This window comes from Pelecanus crispus, chromosome 6, assembly GCF_030463565.1.
Source record: "Pelecanus crispus isolate bPelCri1 chromosome 6, bPelCri1.pri, whole genome shotgun sequence".
NCBI classification, from domain to species: Eukaryota; Metazoa; Chordata; class Aves; order Pelecaniformes; family Pelecanidae; genus Pelecanus; species Pelecanus crispus.
The window spans coordinates 23,840,973-23,863,610 of NC_134648.1; the positions used below are offsets into that span (position 1 = coordinate 23,840,973).

The 22,638-nt window shown below is 37.5% G+C and overlaps 1 protein-coding gene across 1 annotated transcript in view; it reads left to right on the forward strand.

Annotated features, from left to right (window-relative positions):
• Window positions 1-22,638, forward strand: part of PDHX (pyruvate dehydrogenase complex component X) — a 46,867-nt gene that overhangs the window by 19,872 nt on the left and 4,357 nt on the right. The window contains exons 5-9 of the mRNA XM_075712776.1: window positions 3,243-3,426; window positions 5,428-5,575; window positions 13,850-13,908; window positions 15,796-15,954; window positions 20,932-20,996. Of these exons, the coding sequence (XP_075568891.1) occupies window positions 3,243-3,426; window positions 5,428-5,575; window positions 13,850-13,908; window positions 15,796-15,954; window positions 20,932-20,996 (615 nt within the window). The remainder of the gene's footprint in view (window positions 1-3,242; window positions 3,427-5,427; window positions 5,576-13,849; window positions 13,909-15,795; window positions 15,955-20,931; window positions 20,997-22,638) is intronic.

Consider the following 22,638-nt stretch of genomic DNA (forward strand, 5'->3'; position numbering starts at 1 on the left):
CCCGCCAACCAATACCCAGACAGTTCCCGAGCAGCGATCGCTGCTCCCCGGCCAACCCCCCCCAGTTTATGTACTGAGCATGACGTCATATGGTATGGAATAGCCCTTTGGTCAGTTTGGATCAACTATTCTAGCTGTGCCCCCTCCCAGTTTCTTGTGTACCTGGCAGAGCATGGGAAGCTGAAAAGTCCTTGACTAGCATAATCAGTACTTAGCAACAACTAAACCATCAGTGTGTTATCAGCATTCTTCTCCTACTAAATCCAAAACACAGCACTATGCCAGGTACTAGGAAGAAAATTAACTCTATCCCAGCTGAAACCAGGAAAATTATTTTTATATGTATGTATAACAAATATTTATATAGTATATGAAATATAAATATATATGAAATGTGATTTTTATATATGTATATTTTATATATATTTATATCTCATACTCACGTATGAGTTTCAAAAACTCATGAGTGAATCTTCTAATCTAAAAATAAGCTCAATTTTGACTACAAGCCACCAAAATTATTAAAGCGTTTTGACTTGGCTATGATAGGTAGGACCATCTGGTTTTTTGTCATTTGCGTAATATGTTGGAAGTAATTTTAATTTTAAAGCATTTCCTTAGCTTTAAAATATATAAGAAGCTATAAAAGCTTTATTTTATGTATTATGGAATATAATGAGCAGCTGGTCTGTCTTGCGACTGCCAAGTTAAAACCCTTAAGTTAATTTTGATAGCTTCTAATATGTTAACTAGGAAGGTTGCATTGGGTCATGCAGTTACTTTTTTTTTGTGTGTGTGTCTCAAATTGTAATGCTAGGGGATGATATTCATTCAATGAAATCTTAATTTTTTCCCTGATATAGTAGTTATGTTAAATACTAAACACTTATTTTTAAAACAAATTTTGGCTAATGTGTTAATTTGGGAGACCAAGTAACAACTTTAATAATGACAAATTTACATCCTGAGCTCAGGGTTTTTTTTCTTTTTTAATTATTTTTAATATCACTTGCTGAAGTATGTATTGAAGCTAAAAAATAAATTGAAGTAAATCAGCAATCATTAAAAGGCATTATATAGAACCTACAGAGCTTTTTAGTTTTCAGTTCTTGGTTCTGGAGTGCTACTTTGTTAGGAAGAACTAAGAATGCATAATGTTCTGAGATTTTGTCCTTTCTACAAAAAGTTAATAACACATAAACTATTGACTGTAACTCAAGGATACTCTCACTGAGGCAGTAATCTAATGAAATTGGATAGCTTTGTTGTTTAGTATTGTCATATAATTGAGGTATAATTGCTAATTCTCTCCATGAGGTGGTACCCGACGTACTGTAATGGCTTCAGTACGAAACGCAAATACCAAATAATGCTCAAGGTCAGTGTTTTTAATAAAAAGTCTCCCAGACAAAACATCACTAACCACTGCAGAGCACAGGAAACTGCGAAAACCAACACCAGTCTTTAACATGTACGGCAAAAAAAGGAGCATGGTGCAGATAAGATGAACTAATATTGTGACCAGCAACTGTTAACAGATTCCTTAATACAGTCTGGTTAATCTGTTATTATCTCAAACCCTTCGTGCCCCACGTTGGGTGCCAAAAAGGACTGTTGTGGTTTAGCCCCAGCCAGCAACTAAGCACCACGCAGCCGCTCGCTCACTCCCCCTGCCCCAGTAGGATGGGGGAGAGAATCGGAGGAGTAAGAGTGCGAAAAACTCCTGGGCTAGGAAAAGAACAGTTTAATAATTGAAATAAAGTAAAATAGTAGTGATAATAATAACAATATAATAATAATAGTAAGAATAGTAACAATAATATACAAAGCAAGTGATGCACAAAGCAATTGCTCACCACCTACCGACCGATACCCAGACAGTTACCAAGCAGTTGCTCCCCGGCCAACTCCCCGCAGCTTATATACTGAGCATGACGTCATATAGTATGGAATAGCCCTTTGGTCAGTTTGGATCAACTATTGTGGCTGTGCCCCTTCCCAGTTCCTTGTGCACTTGGCAGAGTATGGGAAGCTGAAAAGTCCTTGACTAGCATAAGCAGTACTTAGCAACACTAAACCATCAGTGTGTTATCAGCATTCTTCTCCTACTAAATCCAAAACAGAGCACTATGCCAGCTAGCAGGAAGAAAACTCTATCCCAGCTGAAACCAGGACAAGTATTTATGGCTTATGTTTTGGAGCCATGGTATGGTTTTAAGTAGTCTGATTTTTACACTTATTTTTAATTTCCTCTGCCAGTTTATGTAATAAAACTTTGTGTACATAAATTTTTGTGTATATGCTGTGGTGATGTCTTCATGAAGTGATAGAGATTTATCTAGAGTATATGATACAGTCTTTTGTTATCAGATCTGGAGCACAGCTCTTTTAGCAAGTTGCTAGTGTAGGTACAGTTACAACTGCAAACAGAAATTTTACTATAGGTTATTTCCCTTGCAATTGACAGTGATGGTGTAAATGCACTTTTCTGTTTAGACTTGTAGGTGCTAATCTTTAGCATGTTGCTTTATAAATACAATGCACCCTAGGGTATATGTGGTACTATAGTTTAAGGATGGGAGTTTACTTACATCTGTTATACTGTGCCCACAAGAGGGAGGTTTTGTGGTGGGAGCTGTATCAGTATAAAGACCCTGGGAGAATGCTTACAGAGTAGATGAGGTTAGATGTTACTCAGTTTTTGGCTTTGGTTCTTTAGTGTGGTGCTATCTTTCAAATTGCTTATGAAGTATGGACTTGTATACTTTCTACACCTGTTTGTGCATATTTATATCAGAAAGGTACAGGGAAATGAATGATAAATGTACTAAATTTTTTGTGAGACGACTAATTACATCAAATTCAAATGATTACAAATATAACAGATGAAACAGCTTTTGAGACTTTATAGACTAAGTAAGTGTACTCTGATACAAGTTACCTTGTACACTCAAAATTAGTGATGATGAATGTTATACTTCTCTAACACAAATGTTTTCTGTTACTGCATATTCAAGCCCTTTTATTCACAGACGTTAATGAGAATTTGCTAAAACAGCATCACAAGAGACACAAAATTCCTATCAGTTAATAATAATCGCCTTCTTAATGTTTGGTTTGACAACAGAAATTTAAATGCACAAAGTGGCCAATTAATTAAAATAAGTGATGGAGTAGTAATACTTTGGGAATTTTTGAAATGGTTTCTTTGTTTTCAGTATTTCACTGTGTTTAATCACCAGGGATGCTCTTAAACTTCTGCAAGAGAAGCAGCAGGGCAAACCCAGTGGATTGAAACCTGTGGTTTCTCCAGCTCCTCCCCAGCCTACTGCAGTACCTTCTGCTTTGCAAACAACAGCTGTGACTTCTGCTTATCCAAGGCCAGCAGTTCCACCAGTTTCCACACCAGGACAACCTGCTGCACTGGTAACATTTCTGTTAAGTCCTCAACATTGCTACAGCTAAATATTGCTATGGCTGTTTAAGTAGCTATATGAGATTTCCAGAACTGGAGTGATAAAGGAAACTAAGGCCACCCAGATGCTAAGGCCAGTCATGTGCACTTTTTAGTATGTTTATGTGATTCTAAAGCAGTGTAATTCAAACTGCAGAGCCCTTGAAGTTATGGTCTGCACACTACCTTGTGTAACTTGAAAATTGGAGCCATGAAAAAATTTATATTGCAGGCCTTGGAAAGGGGAAAGTCAGAGAGGTAGCAGTTTTATTTCAGTCCCAAACAAGTAGATGCCACTAGTTTGGAAATTAACAATACACCCTTTCCCTCAGTCCCTGCAGGATCAGTATGTCAGTGTGTATTTCCAGACTTGGAGAAACTTGAATCCTGATTTATTTTTACTGTACTTCATTAATTTTCTTTCCTGCAATATAAGTATGTGTAAATGTCCATTGATGAGTTGTCAAGAAGCAAGGCAGGAAAGGGGTTAGTGGTTGCTTTGAAGACTGATTTTGCAAACTCTAGCACCTAAATACAGTTTCTATGTTAATTTGAAATGTTAGAAATACCAGAAATTATTTTTTAAAGAATAAATGCCCATGCCAAAGTGCATATGAGTAGAAATTGAAAAGCTTTTGTGAAAAATGGGGGAAAAAACCTTTCTGGCCCTAGAACTACATTTGAAGTATCTTTACAGGCTGAATCATGGAATCATAGAATCATCATTTAGGTTGGAAAAGACCTTTAAGGTCATCCAGTCCAACCATTTCCCTAACACTACCAAGTCCACCACTAAACCAGTGAAGGGTAGAGTGGTAACTTCATGTTTCCTGGCTTGGTGGCTGGATTATTTTTTAATAAAAGTAAAAACTAGGAATCATTAAGGTTGGAAAGGACCTCTAAGATCATCAGTCCAACCATCAACCCAACACCACCATGCCCACTAAACCATGTCTGAGAGTGCCACGTCTACATGTTTTTTGAACACCTCCAGGGATGGTGAGTCCACCACCTCTCTGGGCAGCCTGTTCCAATGCTTGACTACTCTTTCTGTGAAGAAATTTTTCCTAATATCCAACCTAAACCTCTTCTGACGCAGCTTGAGGGCATTTCCTCTCATCGTAAAGGTTACACTGTAGCTACAATTCATAATATTCAGAAAATGCTGCTTTTTTTTCACTGTACAAAGAGCCAAACAAAGCACAGACTCAAACTTAGATATTTTTCTATTACAGCAAGAAAATGTTTCTGTGATTACACTAGAACATACATACTGCAATTTGTTGTGTGTTGAGCACTACTCAGTATGTGTAGTATATGTGCTATAGACTAGGTACACAAAATAATTTTTTACAGAATCACTTGCTCTCTGTAGTCACTGATACTTCGAGAGATTCCTTGAAAGTTGACTTGCTTCTGTGAAGAAGTTGGGAAGACTTCTGCATTGAAACATTACTGAATGTATCTGGAAGGAGAGGGAAGAATAAAAAAAGATGTGCAGTAAAGCCTGTTTTAAGGAACCACTCGGGACACTGGAAAAGCCTAGCTTACTGAGGAAATATTCTATTATCATTTAAATGCAAAAAAGTATATTCTGAGCAATATGCCAGGTCTGGCAGATGGAACAGTGCTTATATATACTCTGGCTGAGAATTAATGCCTGAATATTTGGAAATATATGTTTTGAAGCATTCTGCTAGAATAGTAGGATGAATTCTATACTGTAAAGTGAAACTGTATTCTATAAAACCTGTTGTGTTGATCCAAGTTAAATGGAATAGACTAGAACACTCAATGGTCTTAATCATATTAATTTCAGTAGTTGGAATGTATTGCTTTTTGATATCCAGGGGATATTTGAAAGTGAGCAGGAGTCACTGATGATAATGCATCAATGCTGGAGCACTGTTTCAGCAAAGGGGAAGTATGTTTGCTCTCTTGATATTTAATATGCAGTATACGATTTCTTTCAGGGCACGTTCATAGAAATCCCAGCTAGCAACATCCGAAGAGTTATTGCTAAGAGATTAACAGAGTCTAAAACTACTATACCTCATGCATATGCTGCTGCTGACTGTGACATTGATGCGATTTTGAAATTAAGAAAAGAATTGGCCAAAGGTTAGTGATTAAACTGACTTACTGTAACATGTGGTACTAATGCATAGTTTGTCTTGTTTACATAATCTTGCCCAGGAGGTGTAGATTTTTGTATAGGCAGGACACTGTGCATTTAAATAATCTTTTTCAGTATTCTGTATGTTGGATTCGAGCTGTCGTTCCCTGTGATTACTGAATTGGACAACTTATAAAGGTGTAGGAAGACACAGGTGTTACTTGCCACAACTGCAATTTAACACAGGACTATGCATTGTCTGGTAGGTTTTTGTTTCCTTCCATCCAGATGCAGCAATATTTAGCTTCTTGTTGGTTAAAATCTCAAATTATTCATGTGAAAGATAATAGGGGAAGCTTCAAATTAAAATGCACTCATGCTCTGTCCTTCTAGGTACAATGTTAAAATTTAGTGTTGCTGGCCTCTTTGTTGAATTTACTGGAAAAGGAAAGCTAATGCAACCTCTCAAATTCTGGGTGAGAATGGCTTTATCCATGGTGAGGAAAGAAGGCGAGTTTTTAGCACATGCCAACCAATGTATGGTAAATTCCTCTTGAAGGCAAAGTAATGGTACTAATGTGAAGGAGGCAGGGTTATCTCTGTCACTGAAATTTATATATATGCTTAAAGATATGTTAAGCTGTTGGAGTAGAAATCTGTCCCACAGAAAACTGGATAATTTTAAAATACACATTGAGAATTGGATTAAAAGCTATAAATCTCAATATATATGTTTGTGTAAATCCCAATTTTCAAAACGTGTCCACTGTGTCTTATTTATACAGAAATGTTTATGTATAAGATTAAGAAATTAAATTTTCCCTTTTTGTCTCAACTTGTATTCACTGAAGTGACTTTTTCTAAAAAAGTTCTTCAATTTTAAGGTCATAATTAAAGATTGCTATGTTTTTGCTAAAATCAGCTGAGTGTACTGGGCAACAGGATGTTTTAATAGTTTCAAAATTAACTATGGAGAATAGAATCTTCTTTCCTAAATCTCAGTTCAACAAAATATATATGACATGCATTTAAAAAAAGAGGATTTTTCAATAGAACACTCTTCAGGCAGGTACTTCATTTTCATGCAAATTATCACAAAAGTGTTGTTTGCCTAGTGTCTTCTTGTTTAAGGACTTCTACTTCATTGGGTAAAAAAACCAAATGAATTTTTTTATTACTTTTATTAGTTAAGTAAATTTTATTATATTTAGAAATATTTGGTCAATATACTGATTTTAATGTTGTCTACAGGAAGTGGCTCCAATTACATAGTTTGTGAAGGTATTAAACCAAAACCTGTGGAAACTGTTTAGGAAAGCATTGTTTTATATTAGGTCAGTTCCTGCGATTGCCTGCAGTTACTAGCATTTTTCCTTCTTTTTTTCTTTTTTTTTCTTGTGGTTTTTTTATTTGGTAGCTGGTTTAATATTCTGTAAAGAGGACACCAACACAGTGCAATCTATTTATAAATACCAGTGTCAGAAATATGGAAACAAATGTTTTCATAAAGCTTTGACATCTGTAAGTTAATTTGATCAAACCAGATTTACAGCTGAGTAGGTTAGACTTGTGCTAATCTAGGGCAAATTGCTCTTCAGTAACTCACCTTAAGATAGAGGCTTTTCTAAAAATTTTGTCTTTTGACTCAGAGATATTTAAGCCTGAGGAGAAAAAATTATTTTATAATGTAATGTTTCTTTTTTTCATCACATTTATAAGGCTATTTTCCATTAAATACACATCTTGAACAAGAATTTAAAGGACTGTAATGGAATAAGATCAGAGAGAGAATTGTTGAGCAGTTGCACTATAAGACTGTATTTTTCTCAGCAAGACCATATCTCTGTCATCAATATGGTAAGCTGTGGAAAAAATTAATGAATGATTTTACTGTCCTTTTTCAGTCACATCTTCCATCTTGATTTACTTCCTAAGCTACTTGCAGAGGTTAGATTTTTTGGAGATACTTTTCTTCACAGAAAAGCTAGATTAAATGGTTGAAAACTGTGCTGCATGTTTCTGTATCTGTAGTATCTTCATTCCCTCTGATGCCAAAACTTGAGTTAATTTAAGCTGTCCCAATCCACTGATACATTTTGGCATCAGACCTGTAAAACAGTTACACAAGAACAATTGAGATGATGTTGCTAAGTAAGGAAGCAGTAGCTGAGGGGAAGGGAGACAGGCCTGGGTGGGGGCAATGCCTGCCTTCAATTTCCTGCTTGTCCATGGAGCTCTGACTAATTCTGATACATTGAGAAATGAGGTTTGGCTGCAGCTGTCCAGGAAGAGTAGCCTTCTCAAGAAGTTGGTCTGATTTTAAGGCAGAACTTGATAAATTAGTCAAGGTCATGTAGTGTGATTGACTTGCAGTATCTGTAAGTGATTCTTCTGGTCTTAAATTTCTATAAAATGTGGCATATTCTTCACAAAGAATAATATTTGTTTCTAGTGTCTGAGGTTAGCAGTATTGTTTATTGAATTGACAGTATCTTATTTCTGCCTAAAATGACATGACATCTATTGCGTTTTATCTGCTGGAAATCAGTTGAGATCAGTTGGTGTCTGCTTTATCAGTTGCAGCCAAACTAATTAGGCATAGCTTTTTAAATTATTTTTTGTTCTTTTAGAGGAGAGATCCCTTTTCAAATGAAATTGGGAAAATATTGATGACTTTTTCTTTGAATAGGCTTAGCTATTTATGCTGGTGAAAGAATCATTTATTTGTTTACAAAACTTGACTTTTCGATATGTACAAGGTTTGTATACTATTCCAGGCATGCAGATTAATTTCTCTCACTTCATAAATTTTTCATTCATCATTCATTCCATTTTATGAAACCTCATTTTCCACACTGTTCAGGCTGCATAAGCAAGTAGTGAAGTTCTGTTGGCTGAAGAAGACATGCGCACATAGACCTCATAGCCTGGTACTAAGTTTGTTACTTGGGTAAAAAATTCCGAAGGCCCATTATTTTATAATGAGGAGAAACAGGGTCTTTTTTTTCCTCCTACAATACTTCTTTTTTTAAAGACCACAGTTTGTTTCTAAAGATATTCATGGGAGAATACAGCTGTCTACACAAGAGGAAGGTACACCAAAAAGAATCCATGGGAGATTGTTTGTGTTGTTCAATTAGTCCTTTTTTCTGGTACCATTTCAATCATTTGTTCTCAATAGTTCAGCTTTTACATGTGTATCCTCATTATTACACCAAGTAGTAGAAATAGAATTAATAGTATATGCTGTTTTAGACATTACCACAATAATGAAAAGTGAATATTTATAGGTCTAAGGCAGTGACATGTGGCACTTCAAGTTTTGTTCTAAAGCTTATTCATTGCTGTCATGGTTTGAAAGCTTATAGGTTCAGGTTCAAATGATAGTTTTCTGAAGCCATGTGCAGTCTGCATTCAGTGTAGCATAGCAAGATAGTTTTAATTTACATTTTTATTGCTGTACTGGTTGAGAAACCAAGTGCTTTCCTCTCCTTTATTGAAGCATTCAGAGAAGAGCATGAAAGCTTGGGCCACCTGTTGCTGACATTGCTGTGACTTTATTTAACCTGCACAAATTAGGTCCAGTTCTGAGAAATGCTGCAAGTTCTAAGGTCTGTGAAAAACCTAGAGACTTTTACTCACCGAATCAGGCTACAAATATCTTCACAGTTGTACAAGCCAGTTACAGGGTTCTGAACACTAGCCAAGAAAACTGACCCCAAATCACAAGGATCATTAGGCTGTAAAAAGAGAAACACTGTTAATCATCAATTATTGCACATTCATTCAACTTGAGTCATAATGTTTTACTGAACAATTTTTTCAGAGGCTGCGTGTGATAGTAATACTAAAGAAAAATCTACCATTTAGAATTCTAAATTATCTTCAGCATTTATGTCAGTTTTGAGACTTCAGTTATCATCAGTTACTACTTTCAAAGCAAAATATAGTTATGACTTTGAAAAGTCATGAGAGAGTTAAGAGGACATTTTTAAGTTAAAGTTTCTAGGTAGTAAGTAGGGCTATGTTTAATAAAACTTGAAAGGATGAAGAACTTAATCCAATCTGACAAGGAAGAGAGCTTGAAACATTGACAGGGGAGGAAATAGCAGTTGTTACAATGTCTTGCTGTACATCTGAAGGCTGCATTTCTTGAAAATAAGAATGAGAAGGAAATAAGACTAAAGGAAGAAAAGGTGTCAGCTTGGAGGGCTTTCAATGTAAGTAGTTCTGGAGTTGGGATAGTGAATTTGATGGGTCCCACAATCAGTTTTTGAGGTCTGTTCTAGAGGATGGTTCCCCTGAGGTGTGGTTCTGTCAAAATGCAGTAGCTAAGCAATGTCTTAGAGAAACTTTGAATGACAGCTTGGAAAAAATGTGTATCATGTATATTTAAATTTTTTTAATGTTAAGTTTATTCTCTTATACATAATTGGAAACAAGTATTTTAATCAATATGATTTATAAAAATAAAGCTTGTTTTTCATTTGAAGCTTTACTGGTAATTGAAATTAATTCAAGCGAATCTAAAAGAAAACACGTTGGTTTTACAGAAATGATGAGTCCAAATAGTGTTTCAGGTGATCTTTTGGGGTATCTGCAACTTGAAATGTGTTTGAGCATCCTAGAGGTAGAAGATTCAGTTTGGACTGATGTCAGATAAGAGAAGAGTCAGAGAGGGTGTGGTTTTTTTCTAGCTAGCAACGAGCAGTAATAAAACAGTTTGTGGTTTTGTGAATAGATATCCTCATGTCACATCCCTTTTCAGTTCTTGAAAGAAAAGAACTGGGTACTGAACTTTGGAAAATGGGTGGGTGTGAATCTTTCATTGATAAGGCACTTGTACAAAAGCACAGGGAGGTAGGAGTTGGCATTTCTTGGTATCCCAGGGAGAGATACACTTTCAAGTGCCCCTTTCTTCTTAGGTGCAAAGTACTCATTGCACAATGTGCATTAAATAACTTCTCTGTAATAAATAATTTGGTAGAGAGCAAAATATGGTTTTCTATCACTCAGGAGACAACTGTCAGTTTTAAGTCAATGAAATACAGACTCTAAAGTCACATAAATACTTCTGACCAGTGACACAATGTGAGTTGGTAATTTTAGAGTAGTATTTTTTTATTACTGTAGCTTTGGGTGATGATCCACAATTAGTTGTTCTTCAAGGAAATTATGATAAAATCTTTCAGTGATTTGACCAAAACATTATTGGTGCTGTTTACCTGTCTTTATTTCTTCTTATGAGTTTGTTTTTGTTTGTTGGGGTTTTTCTAGCATGATGGAGAGTAGCAGTAGAACAAGAGTTGAAAGAAATCTTTGGCCTTTATGTTTTTTTGGGGGGTGTGGCTTTTTGGGGGTGGGGGGGTGGCGGCGGTGGGTGCTGTATGCGTGTCTTCCAAAGTAATGGTATTGTAGTTGTCCTAGACAGAATGCCTAGGTCTGCAGAAGCTTTCTTGGTCCCATCTGTAAATGTTTGGTATGACAAGACCGACATAACTCAAATGTCTTCAGGGAAAGGCAGGCACATTAGCAATCCAATATTCACTCTGAATTGTTCCAGATACAGCTGTAGGTAGGTGGGTTTTTTTTGTTGGTGCATCACGCCTACCACCCTGGAATGATACTCTAGCTTTTATATGTGGCACCTCGTCCAGCTTAAATCTTTAATAGCATTCCCTGAGTTGGGTCATCTAGACGCTAGTGCTCAACAGTGGAAGGATTTTTGATTTACTGAACACTTTGTCTCTGGGGCAAGGTTAAAAAACAGCTTTGCTGTTATCACAGTGCAACGCCAAAAACTATTTTCAAGGTCCATGTTAAATTTCTTTACATGAATGGGTTATCACGTGGATGTGTAGAAGAGGGTTTTCAAGGTTAACTTCATGAAGTTGGCCTTGAAAGGTTCTGTATACAGAGGCACCAGCTAGGTTTTAGACACAGATAAGTGTTCATGTAGTGATATACCTGTCTGACAAAGGAGTTGATACTCTCTTTTCTCTCCTTGACCCATGTTTTTGTTGATACAACAAAAGATCTGCTTGCAACCGGGTATTTCTAGCAATTTAGACTGTTTTGTTTTTCCTGGGGGTATCCCAACATAGAGACCTTTTTATGTGGCATTATAGCACAAGACATAAGCCCTCCAGGAGTGTTAGAGTACTTGATGGTCATTGGCTGTTCCTGAGGCGTTACCCTGTGAGTGAGTTTTCTGTCAGCTTAGTGTCACAGAGCTGTACACATGGAACTAGAATGCTGACATTGGAGGGCTACTGTTATGTACTGGTGACTAGCCCATGCTTGTTTATCCATTTATGAGATCCTAAATTAAATTAGACTGGTATATTCAGATTTTCTAGATGGTCATGCAGGAGTGGCTTGTCCTTTCACTGGAGTTTTGAATGATTACTTTTTAATGCAAGTGTACTCAGGTAATTTTTCTACCTGATTTTTTTTTTTTAATGATATCTTATTCACAAGTTAATGTCAAAGACAATTCATAATGTTGATGTTTTCTCTAAACAGCAGCAGGTCGTAAGAAATCAAGTAAAAAACTGTCTTAGGAATGCTCCCTTAAAATTTTTTGCATCTCCTGCTGCTGTGGATTCTTAATGAGTATTTTTTAAAAATGTAGGGGTGGCAAAGAGTCATATGTCTTTGCATAAAATTGAATTGCACAGATGGTCCTCGTAGCTTTTTTTTTTTCCTCTCCTGATCGGAATGATGGTGGTTTCTACTACATGATGAGACATAATGTGGAAGCTTTATGCAGCATTCCTTACTGTAAGCTTCATTATTTTGGGGGTAAAATATAACAATTATAGCACTTATCCCTACTGTAAACTTCAATGACTGAGGGTAAGATATTATCAGACATACTTCATTTAACTGTAGTCCCATATTTTCACTGTATTCGTGCCCCCTTAGTGGACAGAGACATTTTTGCCAAGGGTTAGGTATGTAATATAAATCAAAATATAAAATAACAAAATATATTTGATGACCAAGAAACAGATTTGTCTGATGTGAAATTCTGTCAGTGCAACACAGTACTTGCAAATTCCCTTGTGCAACATTAGAATTCTGGCTCTCTTTTTATACATAGATTGCTAATCATGGCAAACATTGCAGGTCAGTTATGTGGTAAGTGGATACTTGGTTCGTTCTCCAAATTTATGATCACTTAAGATTTCACTTGATTATTTATAAAGAATTTTCCCTTTACAAAAGCATTTCTAAAGGTATGTGTATTACATGCCATAAACCAAACTTGAAAATGAAGTAGTTTTACTTCTTGATCTGTTCAGCTGACAGCAGTGATGATGGTGGTAATGTAGCTTGTTTGTTGTAAGAGTGATGCATTTAATATTGTGTAAATATCATGCATCTTCATAATAATCTTGTAGCAACTGTGGCGTATTCTGCATTGTATCTATAGTCTTTGCTGCTTCTGTCTGTCCTGATTTTAGTTAGTACTTTCAGTCTCCTAAAACTTGGAAAAAATAATGCAGAACAAATATAGCCATTGTTTCCATCCCTCCTTTATCCTGAGCTTTTGGGGAAAGGAAGCAAATGTACTAAGTGTTACACAGTATTTCTTAGGCTCACACTGAAAAAATCCAGTCCTCTCAAGGTTATTTTATCTGCTTCTGGCTAATGCTGCCTTTTTTGTGTGTGTGTAGCTTTGCTTTTAATTTGACAACTTTGTCACTCGTTATTTTGCAGCCTTCTTTAGAATATATTGTTAACTCATTTTAAGGATTGATAGATGCCTTCACCTTGCTAATTCTTACATTACAAGGCCCCAGACATCCCTGGAGAATAACATACTTCTGATTCATAGCTCAATAAAAGTGGATGTCTGCAATTATTCAAGTTATGCATCACGCCACATAAAGAACAGTAGTCTCCAGTATTGTCTCTGTATACTTAGATCCTACAGTAGACTTCTACATAGACAGTAAATATGTAAAGCATAAAACACATACAGGCTGCTACTTACAAGAATGAGTAGTAACACTCAAGTTTGCAGCTTTTTGGACCTTCTAGTAACAGGTAGCAAGAATGTCTCTGCTCAGGAGACTTTTCCTTGATGATACTCCTTTTGTCCCAAGGAGAAGAAAGGTTTTCTTGCTTTTATGGTTGTAGTTTGAAGATGAGTTACTTTCTGGCAATGATTCAAGGAAGCAAATCTGCTGAGTCACTGGAATCTTGTCATCACACAAATGCTGATACACAAATCTTATGAGCAATGATTGTTGTCTTTTTTCTTTTTGCAGATGACATTAAAGTATCTGTAAATGACTTTATTATCAAGGCAACCGCAGTTACTCTGAAGGTAAGTGAATAACTGACTTGAAAAAAAATACGTTTTATAGTAAACTACTAAGGAGACAAGAGAAGTATTTTGTGACCCTATAAGGAGATATGAATGCGATCATAGCAAAGCTTGTAATTCTTTATCACTTATTGCCAGTTTTTTTTAAGCTCTCCATGGAAAATTCTCTACACTGTCTATGCTGTTGACTATAAAAATGAGAACTTCTTAGTAAAGGTCTACTTACTACAGTCTGCAGGTAATGGTAGAAGCTTTGTCAGCAGACTAAAGCATTTGGCAAGATAAGTCCTCTATTCTTCGCTGCTGCATCTTATTTTCTCTTACAGTTATAAACAAATATTTATCCAAATCTTATACTAATCTTGTGTATTACCTCAGTTGTATTCTGATGGCATATTCAGTAACCTCTGCTTTGAATTAAAAATTCTTCAGGCAACCAATCTTTGCTCATTGCTAAGAATTGTCATTGTTCCCTTTGTCAATGTAAAAGTGAAGACTGCAATACATCCTGAAGTTAAGATTTTAAATTTCATTAGGGTCTACTTATTCCATGCCAAACTACAGAGGCTTCACAGTCTCCATAATCTATTTGCATGTTCTCTGGGTAGAACTGGATACATCGCCTTCCAATTTTTGTTGATTGCTCTGCTTGAAAAACACTCCCAGTGCCACTGAATTTTTTTGCAACTGAAAGGTTTCAGAGATCCTTCTTTAGTTCTCCCCTGCTTTGGACCTGTCTCCTCTTAGTCCAGAGTGTCTCAAATATAATCACTTGGAAAACATAATATAAAATTAGTCTTATTTCCAAACTTGTGGAAAAAAAAAAAAAAACAAACTGTGATGGTTTCATGTAGATGTGGAGTGGTTTTGGTTTAAATTCAGTTTGCACTTAATTTTAGGATAACTCATAGGTGGGACCTCTGACCAGCCTGAAGACCAGTATTTTTAAGGTTCAGGAAGAAATAGTGTGTTTTTCTGATCACTAACAGCTGGAAAAGATCTCTGTAATGTAGAAGGATAATTAAGGGGGACACATGCTTGATCCTCAAACTATCCAGGGGAGTTTGCCCTCATCATCAAGGCAATGTACTTATGTGTGACAATGAACGAATGTAAATTTGAAGCAGTTTGGTATTGCCATGGATTTGTTACCTATACCTTCTTGATTGCACAGTGATCACACCTTTTAGCTATATGGTAAATGCCTAGAAAGGCTAAACATTTCTGATTGTTGTGGTTTAACCCCAGCCAGCAACTAAACACCATGCAGCCACTCACTCGCTCCCCCTACCCCAATGGGATGGGGAAGAGTATCAGAAGAGTAAGAGTGAGAAAAACTCCTGGGCTAAGATAAGAACAGTTTAATAATTGAAATTAAAAATAAAGTAAAATAGTAGTAGTAGTAATAATAACAATATAATAATAGTGATAATAATATACAAAGCAAGTGATGCACAAAGCAAATGCTCACCACCTGCCAACCGATACCCAGACAGTTCCCGAGCAGCAATCGCTGCCCCCCAGCCAACTCCCCGCAACTTATATACTGAGCATGATGTCATATGTTATGGAATAGCCCTTTGGTCAGTTTGGATCAACTATTCTAGCTGTGCCCCCTCCCAGTTCCTTGTGCACGTGGCAGAGCATGGGAAGCTGAAAAGTCCTTGACTAGCATAAGCAGTACTTAGCAACAACTAAACCATCAGTGTGTTATCAGCATTCTTCTCCTACTAAATCCAAAACACAGCACTATGCCAGCTACTAGGACAAAAATTAACTCTATCCCAGCCAAAACCAGGACAGTGCCTTAAAGGATTTTCCTTTTTCTTGATAATCGATTGCATCATTGTTCTTTTAACAGCTATCTTTTTTTACTCTCTCTCATAGCAAATGCCAGATGTGAACGTAACCTGGGATGGAGAAGTCTGCAGGCAGCTGCAGTCCATTGACATTTCTATTGCTGTGGCAACAGACCGAGGTCTCATTACACCAATCATCAAAGATGTTGCTGCTAAGGGAATAAAGGAAATTGCTGCTTCTGCAAAAGTAGGTCTTAAATGTACAGTAGGCTGAGGAATATAGCAGCTATGTAGTTTTTTGTAGCAGAAAATGTAGCATGACCCAGATACACATCAGCAATAGTAAAGGCAGTTTCAAAATGGATCTGAAGCAGTTTCAATGTTTCTTAGACTTCAAAATGAGTATTAATTTTGCAACTCTGTTTGGTTTTAATTAACAATAACTTAGCCGTCATGTTGTTTAGTTGAGTGCTGGCTGGACTGTTTGAAAAATAAACCTGTACAGAATTCTGCAATTGTATTTCTTTAATCCTCATGGGAAAGCTCGGTAATGTTAATTTCTTTAGTATTTCTGGTCTTTGGGTTTGAGATTTTGTTTGTTTTGGAGGGGTTGGGTTTTTTTTATTCCCCTCTTTCCCAGAAGTTTGCTTGTAGCTGCTTGTTATGTGCAGTTATATTATGGCACTTACTTCTGTCTGCATTTTTTCAATATCAATTGGGAATGTCACCCAAAAGGTAACATTAAACACCTCAGACTAATGAACAGTATTTTGCATAGACCAGGTGCCAGTTAGACTGACTTGAATTTATGGCAGTTGTTGCCAGCCACAGAGAAGTATTTTGTGGCAGGCAAAAATACAATGAATGATGAAATGCCCCAACACAGTCCTTTTTTTGTCATTTAATGAGTGCTAATCAAAGTATCTGAGGAATGCAACGGAAGTAGCTGCTAGGGCATAAAACAGTCCCAAAACTAGACATAAGCTGCACTTCGTAAATTTGTCATTTACCAAAAACTACAGAAATTATAATAGTCTGTGTTGGCAGAGGAGAACAGTGAACAAAGTTGTAGCAGAAAAAGGTGTAAGAGTCACGCCACAAAACATTCATAATTGGATGTTTTTAAGATTTTTCCAGTCCATATTGCTTACTTCATGTTAAATGTGTTGTGAACTCCTTTTACTAATATAATAGCCAGCCAAGGAGGAAGGTCAGCTGAGATTGTTACATTATTGTGTGATATGATCATAGAATCGTTTAGGTTGGAAAAGACCTTTAAGATCATCCAGTCCAACCATTAACCTACACTACCAATTCCACTCTAAACCAGTCAAGGGTAGACTAGACTAAACCATGTCCCCAAGTGCCACATCTACCCGTTTTTTGAATACTTCCAGGGATGGTGACTCCACCACCTCTCTGGGCAGCCTGCTCTAATTCTTGACCACCCTTTCCGTAAAGAAATTTTTCCTAATTTCCAACCTAAACCTCCCCTGGCACAGCTTAAGCCCATTTCCTGTCGTCCTATTGCTAACTACTTGGGAGAAGAGCCCAACACCCACCTCAGTACAACCTCCTTTCAGGTAGTTGTAGAGAGCGATAAGGTCTCCCCTCAGCCTCCTCTTCTCTAGGCTAAACAACCCCAGTTCCCTCAGCCGCTCCTCATAAGGCCTGTGCTCCAGACCCTTCACCAGCCTTGTTGTCCTTCTCTGGACACGCTCCAGCACCTCAATGTCTTTCTTGTATTGAGGGGCCCAAAACTGGACACAGTATTCCAGGTGTGGCCTCACCAGCGCCGAGTACAGGGGAACAATCACCTCCCTGCTCCTGCTGGCCACACTGTTCCTGATACAAGCCAGGATGCTGTTGTCCTTCTTGGCCGCCTGGGCACACTGCTGGCTCATGTTCAGCCAGCTGTCTACCAACACCCCCAGGTCCTTTTCGGCCAGGCAGCTTTCCAGCCACTCTTCCCCAAGCCTGTAAGCGCTGCATGGGGTTGTTGTGACCGAAGTGTAGGACCCGACACTTGGCCTTGTTAAACCTCATACAGATAGAATGACAAGAAGAGGAGCATTGTGAGAAGTGAAGTATACGTTGTGCTTTCATTATCATCCCCAATACCTGTGACACTGTGATGCAGTATTACAAACCTCTTTTACCATAAACTAGTGTCCTGTAGTTCCCATGAGGGGAATGTAGACTTGCGTTATGTTTAATAGAGCTATGATAAAGTAAGCATTCCCCTTTCATTTCAAATGGAATGTGTGTAACATAGGTCATGCTACTCAATATGAAAGTCATTGGGTCACATAGATTGCAGGTGTCCACACCAACATCATTTTGCTTTTCAACTTCTTCACTGAATTGCAATAAATATGTACCTGACAGGCACATGCGGGAGGCACAAACTGAAACTGCAGCTGCTTCCCTACCAGTCTCCTTGTAGTTTGGCAGGCGCTTTCTTTGTGTAGATTGCCTATATACGTCCCCTTCTGCTGCATGTTAATTTTAACTTCTTTCCAGGTCGTGTGCATCCTAGCACCATATTTTCATCATTCAACTAATGCAATTGCACATATGCATTACACTTATATTGACCCTTTTGTGTAAACACTGTTCCCATGGCTATTACCTTCTTGTTCACTAATTATTCAGAGATGAATAAAAGCCTAAAATAAAATTCAGTGTATCCTTTTAAATTCATAATAAGGGTGACAAAGTTTCATAAAACTTGGTGTAACATTGAATTATTTAGGGGGCGATTCATTAGAATGAGATTCTCTTCAACTTCTTGGTGTTTATTTCGAAGCTGAAGTCATTGCAGTTGTTAAACTACTGTGGCCTTTCAGAACCCTTGCCAGAAAGGTGTTTAGAAATGTATACAGGGAAGACAGTTGTTACGATGACCAGCAGAGTTATATTACAACATGAAAGGGGATTAATCCATGTCACAACTATAGCTACTAACCAATGCATTATTTGTGCAGAAGTTTATCTCGTAATGACTACCTCCACCCACATGCAAACAAAAAGAAGTCAATTCAATCATAGTTTCCACTTGCTGACTCTGGTCCTTAAAGGCAGGGGTGAGGTTTCATAGAAATTATCTCTTGGTAAATGAAATTGAGTGCTTGACAAGATATTCATAGAATGCATATAGAAAATCCCTGGAAAGCAGAATGGGCAATTCCTGGGAAAAGCAATCTAGACATGAAAAAAAAAAAAAAAAAAAAATTAAAAAATTAGTCAGTTCCTAGAAGGAACATGGAAAAAACCCTAGAAAACAGTGGTAGAATACCTAAAAAGGGAATGGAAAATGCCTAGAAAACAGGGGGGATTCATGGAATAACGTTCTCCAAGAAAGTTTCACAAATGTGATATATCACTTTTTTTATGTTGTGATGACATAAATTCTTTTTGTTTGCTTTTTATTTACTTCCACCAAAATTTTCCTAATATAATTAAATGATTGGAAACTATTATTAGTTTTATTATTTTTACCAGAAGAAGGAAAATATAAACAGACTGTGTTGCTTTTATCAGTCTTCCCAGAAGCAGACCTGAGTCTATTTCCCTGACTGTGCTTTTGGAAACAGTTATTTTTGTCTTCAAATGTTATAATGCTGCAATTGTCACAATGTGACATTTTCCATGTGCTTTTCCATCTGCGGAATACATATGATATAAGCCAAAATCACTAAATGTATTCTGCATTGTCGTGGTTTAGCCCCAGCCAGCAACTAAACACCACGCAGCCGCTTGCTCACTCCCCCTACCCCGATGGGATGTGGAGAGAATCGGAGGAGTAAGAGTGAGAAACACTCCTGGGTTGAGATAAGAACAGTTTAATAATTGAAATAAAGTAAAATAGTAATGATAATAATAACAATATAATAATGATAATAACAATAAGAATATACAAAGCAAGTGATGCACAATGCAATTGCTCACCACCCGCCGACCGATACCCAGACAGTTCCTGAGCAGCGATCGCTGCTCCCCGGCCAACCCCCCCCAGTTTATGTACTGAGCATGACGTCATATGGTATGGAATAGCCCTTTGGTCAGTTTGGATCAACTATTCTGGCTGTGCCCCCTCCCAGTTTCTTGTGTACCTGGCAGAGCATGGGAGGCTGAAAAGTCCTTGACTAGCATAAGCAGTACTTAGCAACAACTAAAAACATCAGTGTGTTGTTAACATTCTTCTCCTACTAAATCCAAAACAGAGCACTATGCCTGCTACTAGGAAGAAAATTAACTCTATCCCAGCCGAAACCAGGACATGCATGAATAGGATAGATCATCTGTCCTGCATATATTCCCACTTCAGTCTCTGCTGCCAGTAGAGCTCCTTGTTTTGAAAAGGTTGGCACCGATGGAGAAGTCATCTGACACATTTACAGTCGCCACCTTTTCCATTGGGTACTCACAAGGTGTTAGGAATGGGTTGGTGGCTGAATAACTGGCTTTTGACCCACCAATGAGTGCCATTTCTCTTGAGGTCCACACAGTCCTTTCTTCCTTATGTGACAACTACTGTAAGAATTATTCATCCCGTATTCCCACTGCTTCCATCTAAGGACACCTCTGAACTAGAAACATCCTAGGTGGGGATAAGGTTCTTTTTCTCTGTGATCTTATCTTAGAACATTGTATGAACTTCCTGGGCTGTATTTTGAACAAAATGTTTGTGGACAGTTTCTTCCATTATATTTAGAAGTAGATAGGTCTCACAAATGAAATGGAGGTCACAGGAAGGGTGGTCTTTAAGGTAGTTGAATGTTTAGCTGGAAGAAATACATTCTCTCCATCTGCTAGAAAGTTCTGAAGTGGTACATGGCAGTTTCTTTAAACAAATATGTTAAGAAGAATACTGTGAACTTGTCTCATCAGTATTTTTCTACATTTTTTTTTTATCATCTAAAAACATCAGGGAGAATGGTGGTTCCATTGTGAAAACTGGAGCAAGGTTTGTAAGGTGAGAGAACAGCTTTTATTGAACAGCCAGTATTGTTGAGAAAATGAAGTTTTGTGTCCTGGTCTCTTTGCTAACTCATTGCAGCTACAACAGCAATGTTGCTGAGATGCTTCCCTAAATCCAAAAGCAGATGACTTTTTAATGGCTTTATGGTACTTATAATGTCTTACTGAAGTAAAAAGAATTAGTCTATTACAACAGTTTAATTTCTTTTCTCTCTCCTTTTTCTTCTTTCATTTTCCTTAGGCTCTAGCAAAGAAAGCAAGAGATGGAAAACTGTTACCGGAAGAGTACCAGGGAGGATCTTTTAGGTAAAACTCTCTAGCAGCATTTAATACATGCAGTGTGGGTTCAGAAATGGTTTATCCTCAGCTATTCCACTCTGTGTTAATGCATTGCCTTTTAAAATCTTGCTCCATGTAGGGTGATGCTCCATGTGATGATTCTGAGGGCCAAACCTAGGCTGAGTGTCCTGTATCAGGGGGAAAAAATTATCTTGGTACAGGTTTCTTTCATCTTAGCCTAGTGTGAGATTCATGTTTTTCATACTGAGACTGATATGACTTTTACTTTTGCACCTATTTTTTCCTAATTGCAGAAGAATGTTGTGGGGTTTTTTTAATTGCATTCTGTAGTTAGGAAAACCCATGATAATAGTTTTAAAATAAATGTTTTAAAAGGAGTTGTTTGGCAGAGGTATCGCAGCAGACAGTGATGTCCCATTTGTCTTCAATTCACTCTTCAGAGGAATGTCTCTAAAGGGGCAAAAAAAAAAAGTTACAGCAAAGTTATGGTGTTAACTCTTATAATTGACTTTTAACTGAAACATTAAAAACTGAGCAGATCACTTTTAAATAGTAGCATATATTTAGTAAATATTTTCGTCTGTAAAATGTACTCTGCAAAAAGAGCTACTGAACTCAGTGATGAGAAATAAATAGCATGTGTAAAACACTAGCATATAGTAACACAGTTGCACAATTAATTTCTCAGCTGACTTTTACACTCCCGAAGTTTCTAAAAGTTTTAATGTACTATATTTTTTTATGACACAGTATCATCAAGAAGCTTTTTTGTTATATAAACTTCAGCTTAGCTCACTTTTTGTCAATTTTTAAAAAGCTAATTCTGAATGCTTATGTTAAATTATTCTAGAAGATATGATTGTGATGAGAATAATACTACAGACTTCTGCAGAAACATTCCTGTAATGTGTATTAATGTGCCTGGGTTCCAGCTGTCTGGAGTATGTGGCTCTCGTACTGGGAGGAGTGGTCAAAAAAATCTCTAAGCCTTTCAGCAGAAAAAATGTATGGAAATGCAGCAGTGGATGTCTTCATCAACACAAATGGCCCCTTGAGTGTGAATAACTGTGGGCATTTCACTGGTAACAGATGGCAGTAGTGAGAACAGCTGTGTGAGGTGTGACCAGGTGGATGATCTGTTCAGCCTGGTGGCAGAGCTGTGAAAGGAAGTGGACAGGTTAAGGACCATCAGGGAGTCTGAGAAAGAGATAGACTGGTGGAACTGTGCTCTACCCTCCCTGAGACAGAAACAGGAACAGCCACCAGAAAAAAAAACAAGATCAAGGGGATCCTGTATCCTCCCCCCACCAGGCTGAAGACAGTAGCTTAAAGGAAAGGAGTGAATGGAGGCAAGTCCATGCTTTGGGGTGGCAGGCAAACCCCCTCCTTGCCCGCCTTGCCTTCCCAGGTGCCTCTGTACAACAGGTATGAGGCTCTGAATGTGGAAGGCCAGTCAATGGATGATGGGGATGATGGTCCATCTACACTAGAGGTGTTGCCAAGGTCAGAAAGGCCTACCCCCGTATCATGACCACCTCCATGAGAAAGAAAAGACAGGTTATAGTTGTAGGCAACTCCCTTCTGAGGGGAACAGAGGGTCCAATATGCCAGACAGACCCTCCTTTTAGGGAAATCTGCTGCCTCCCTG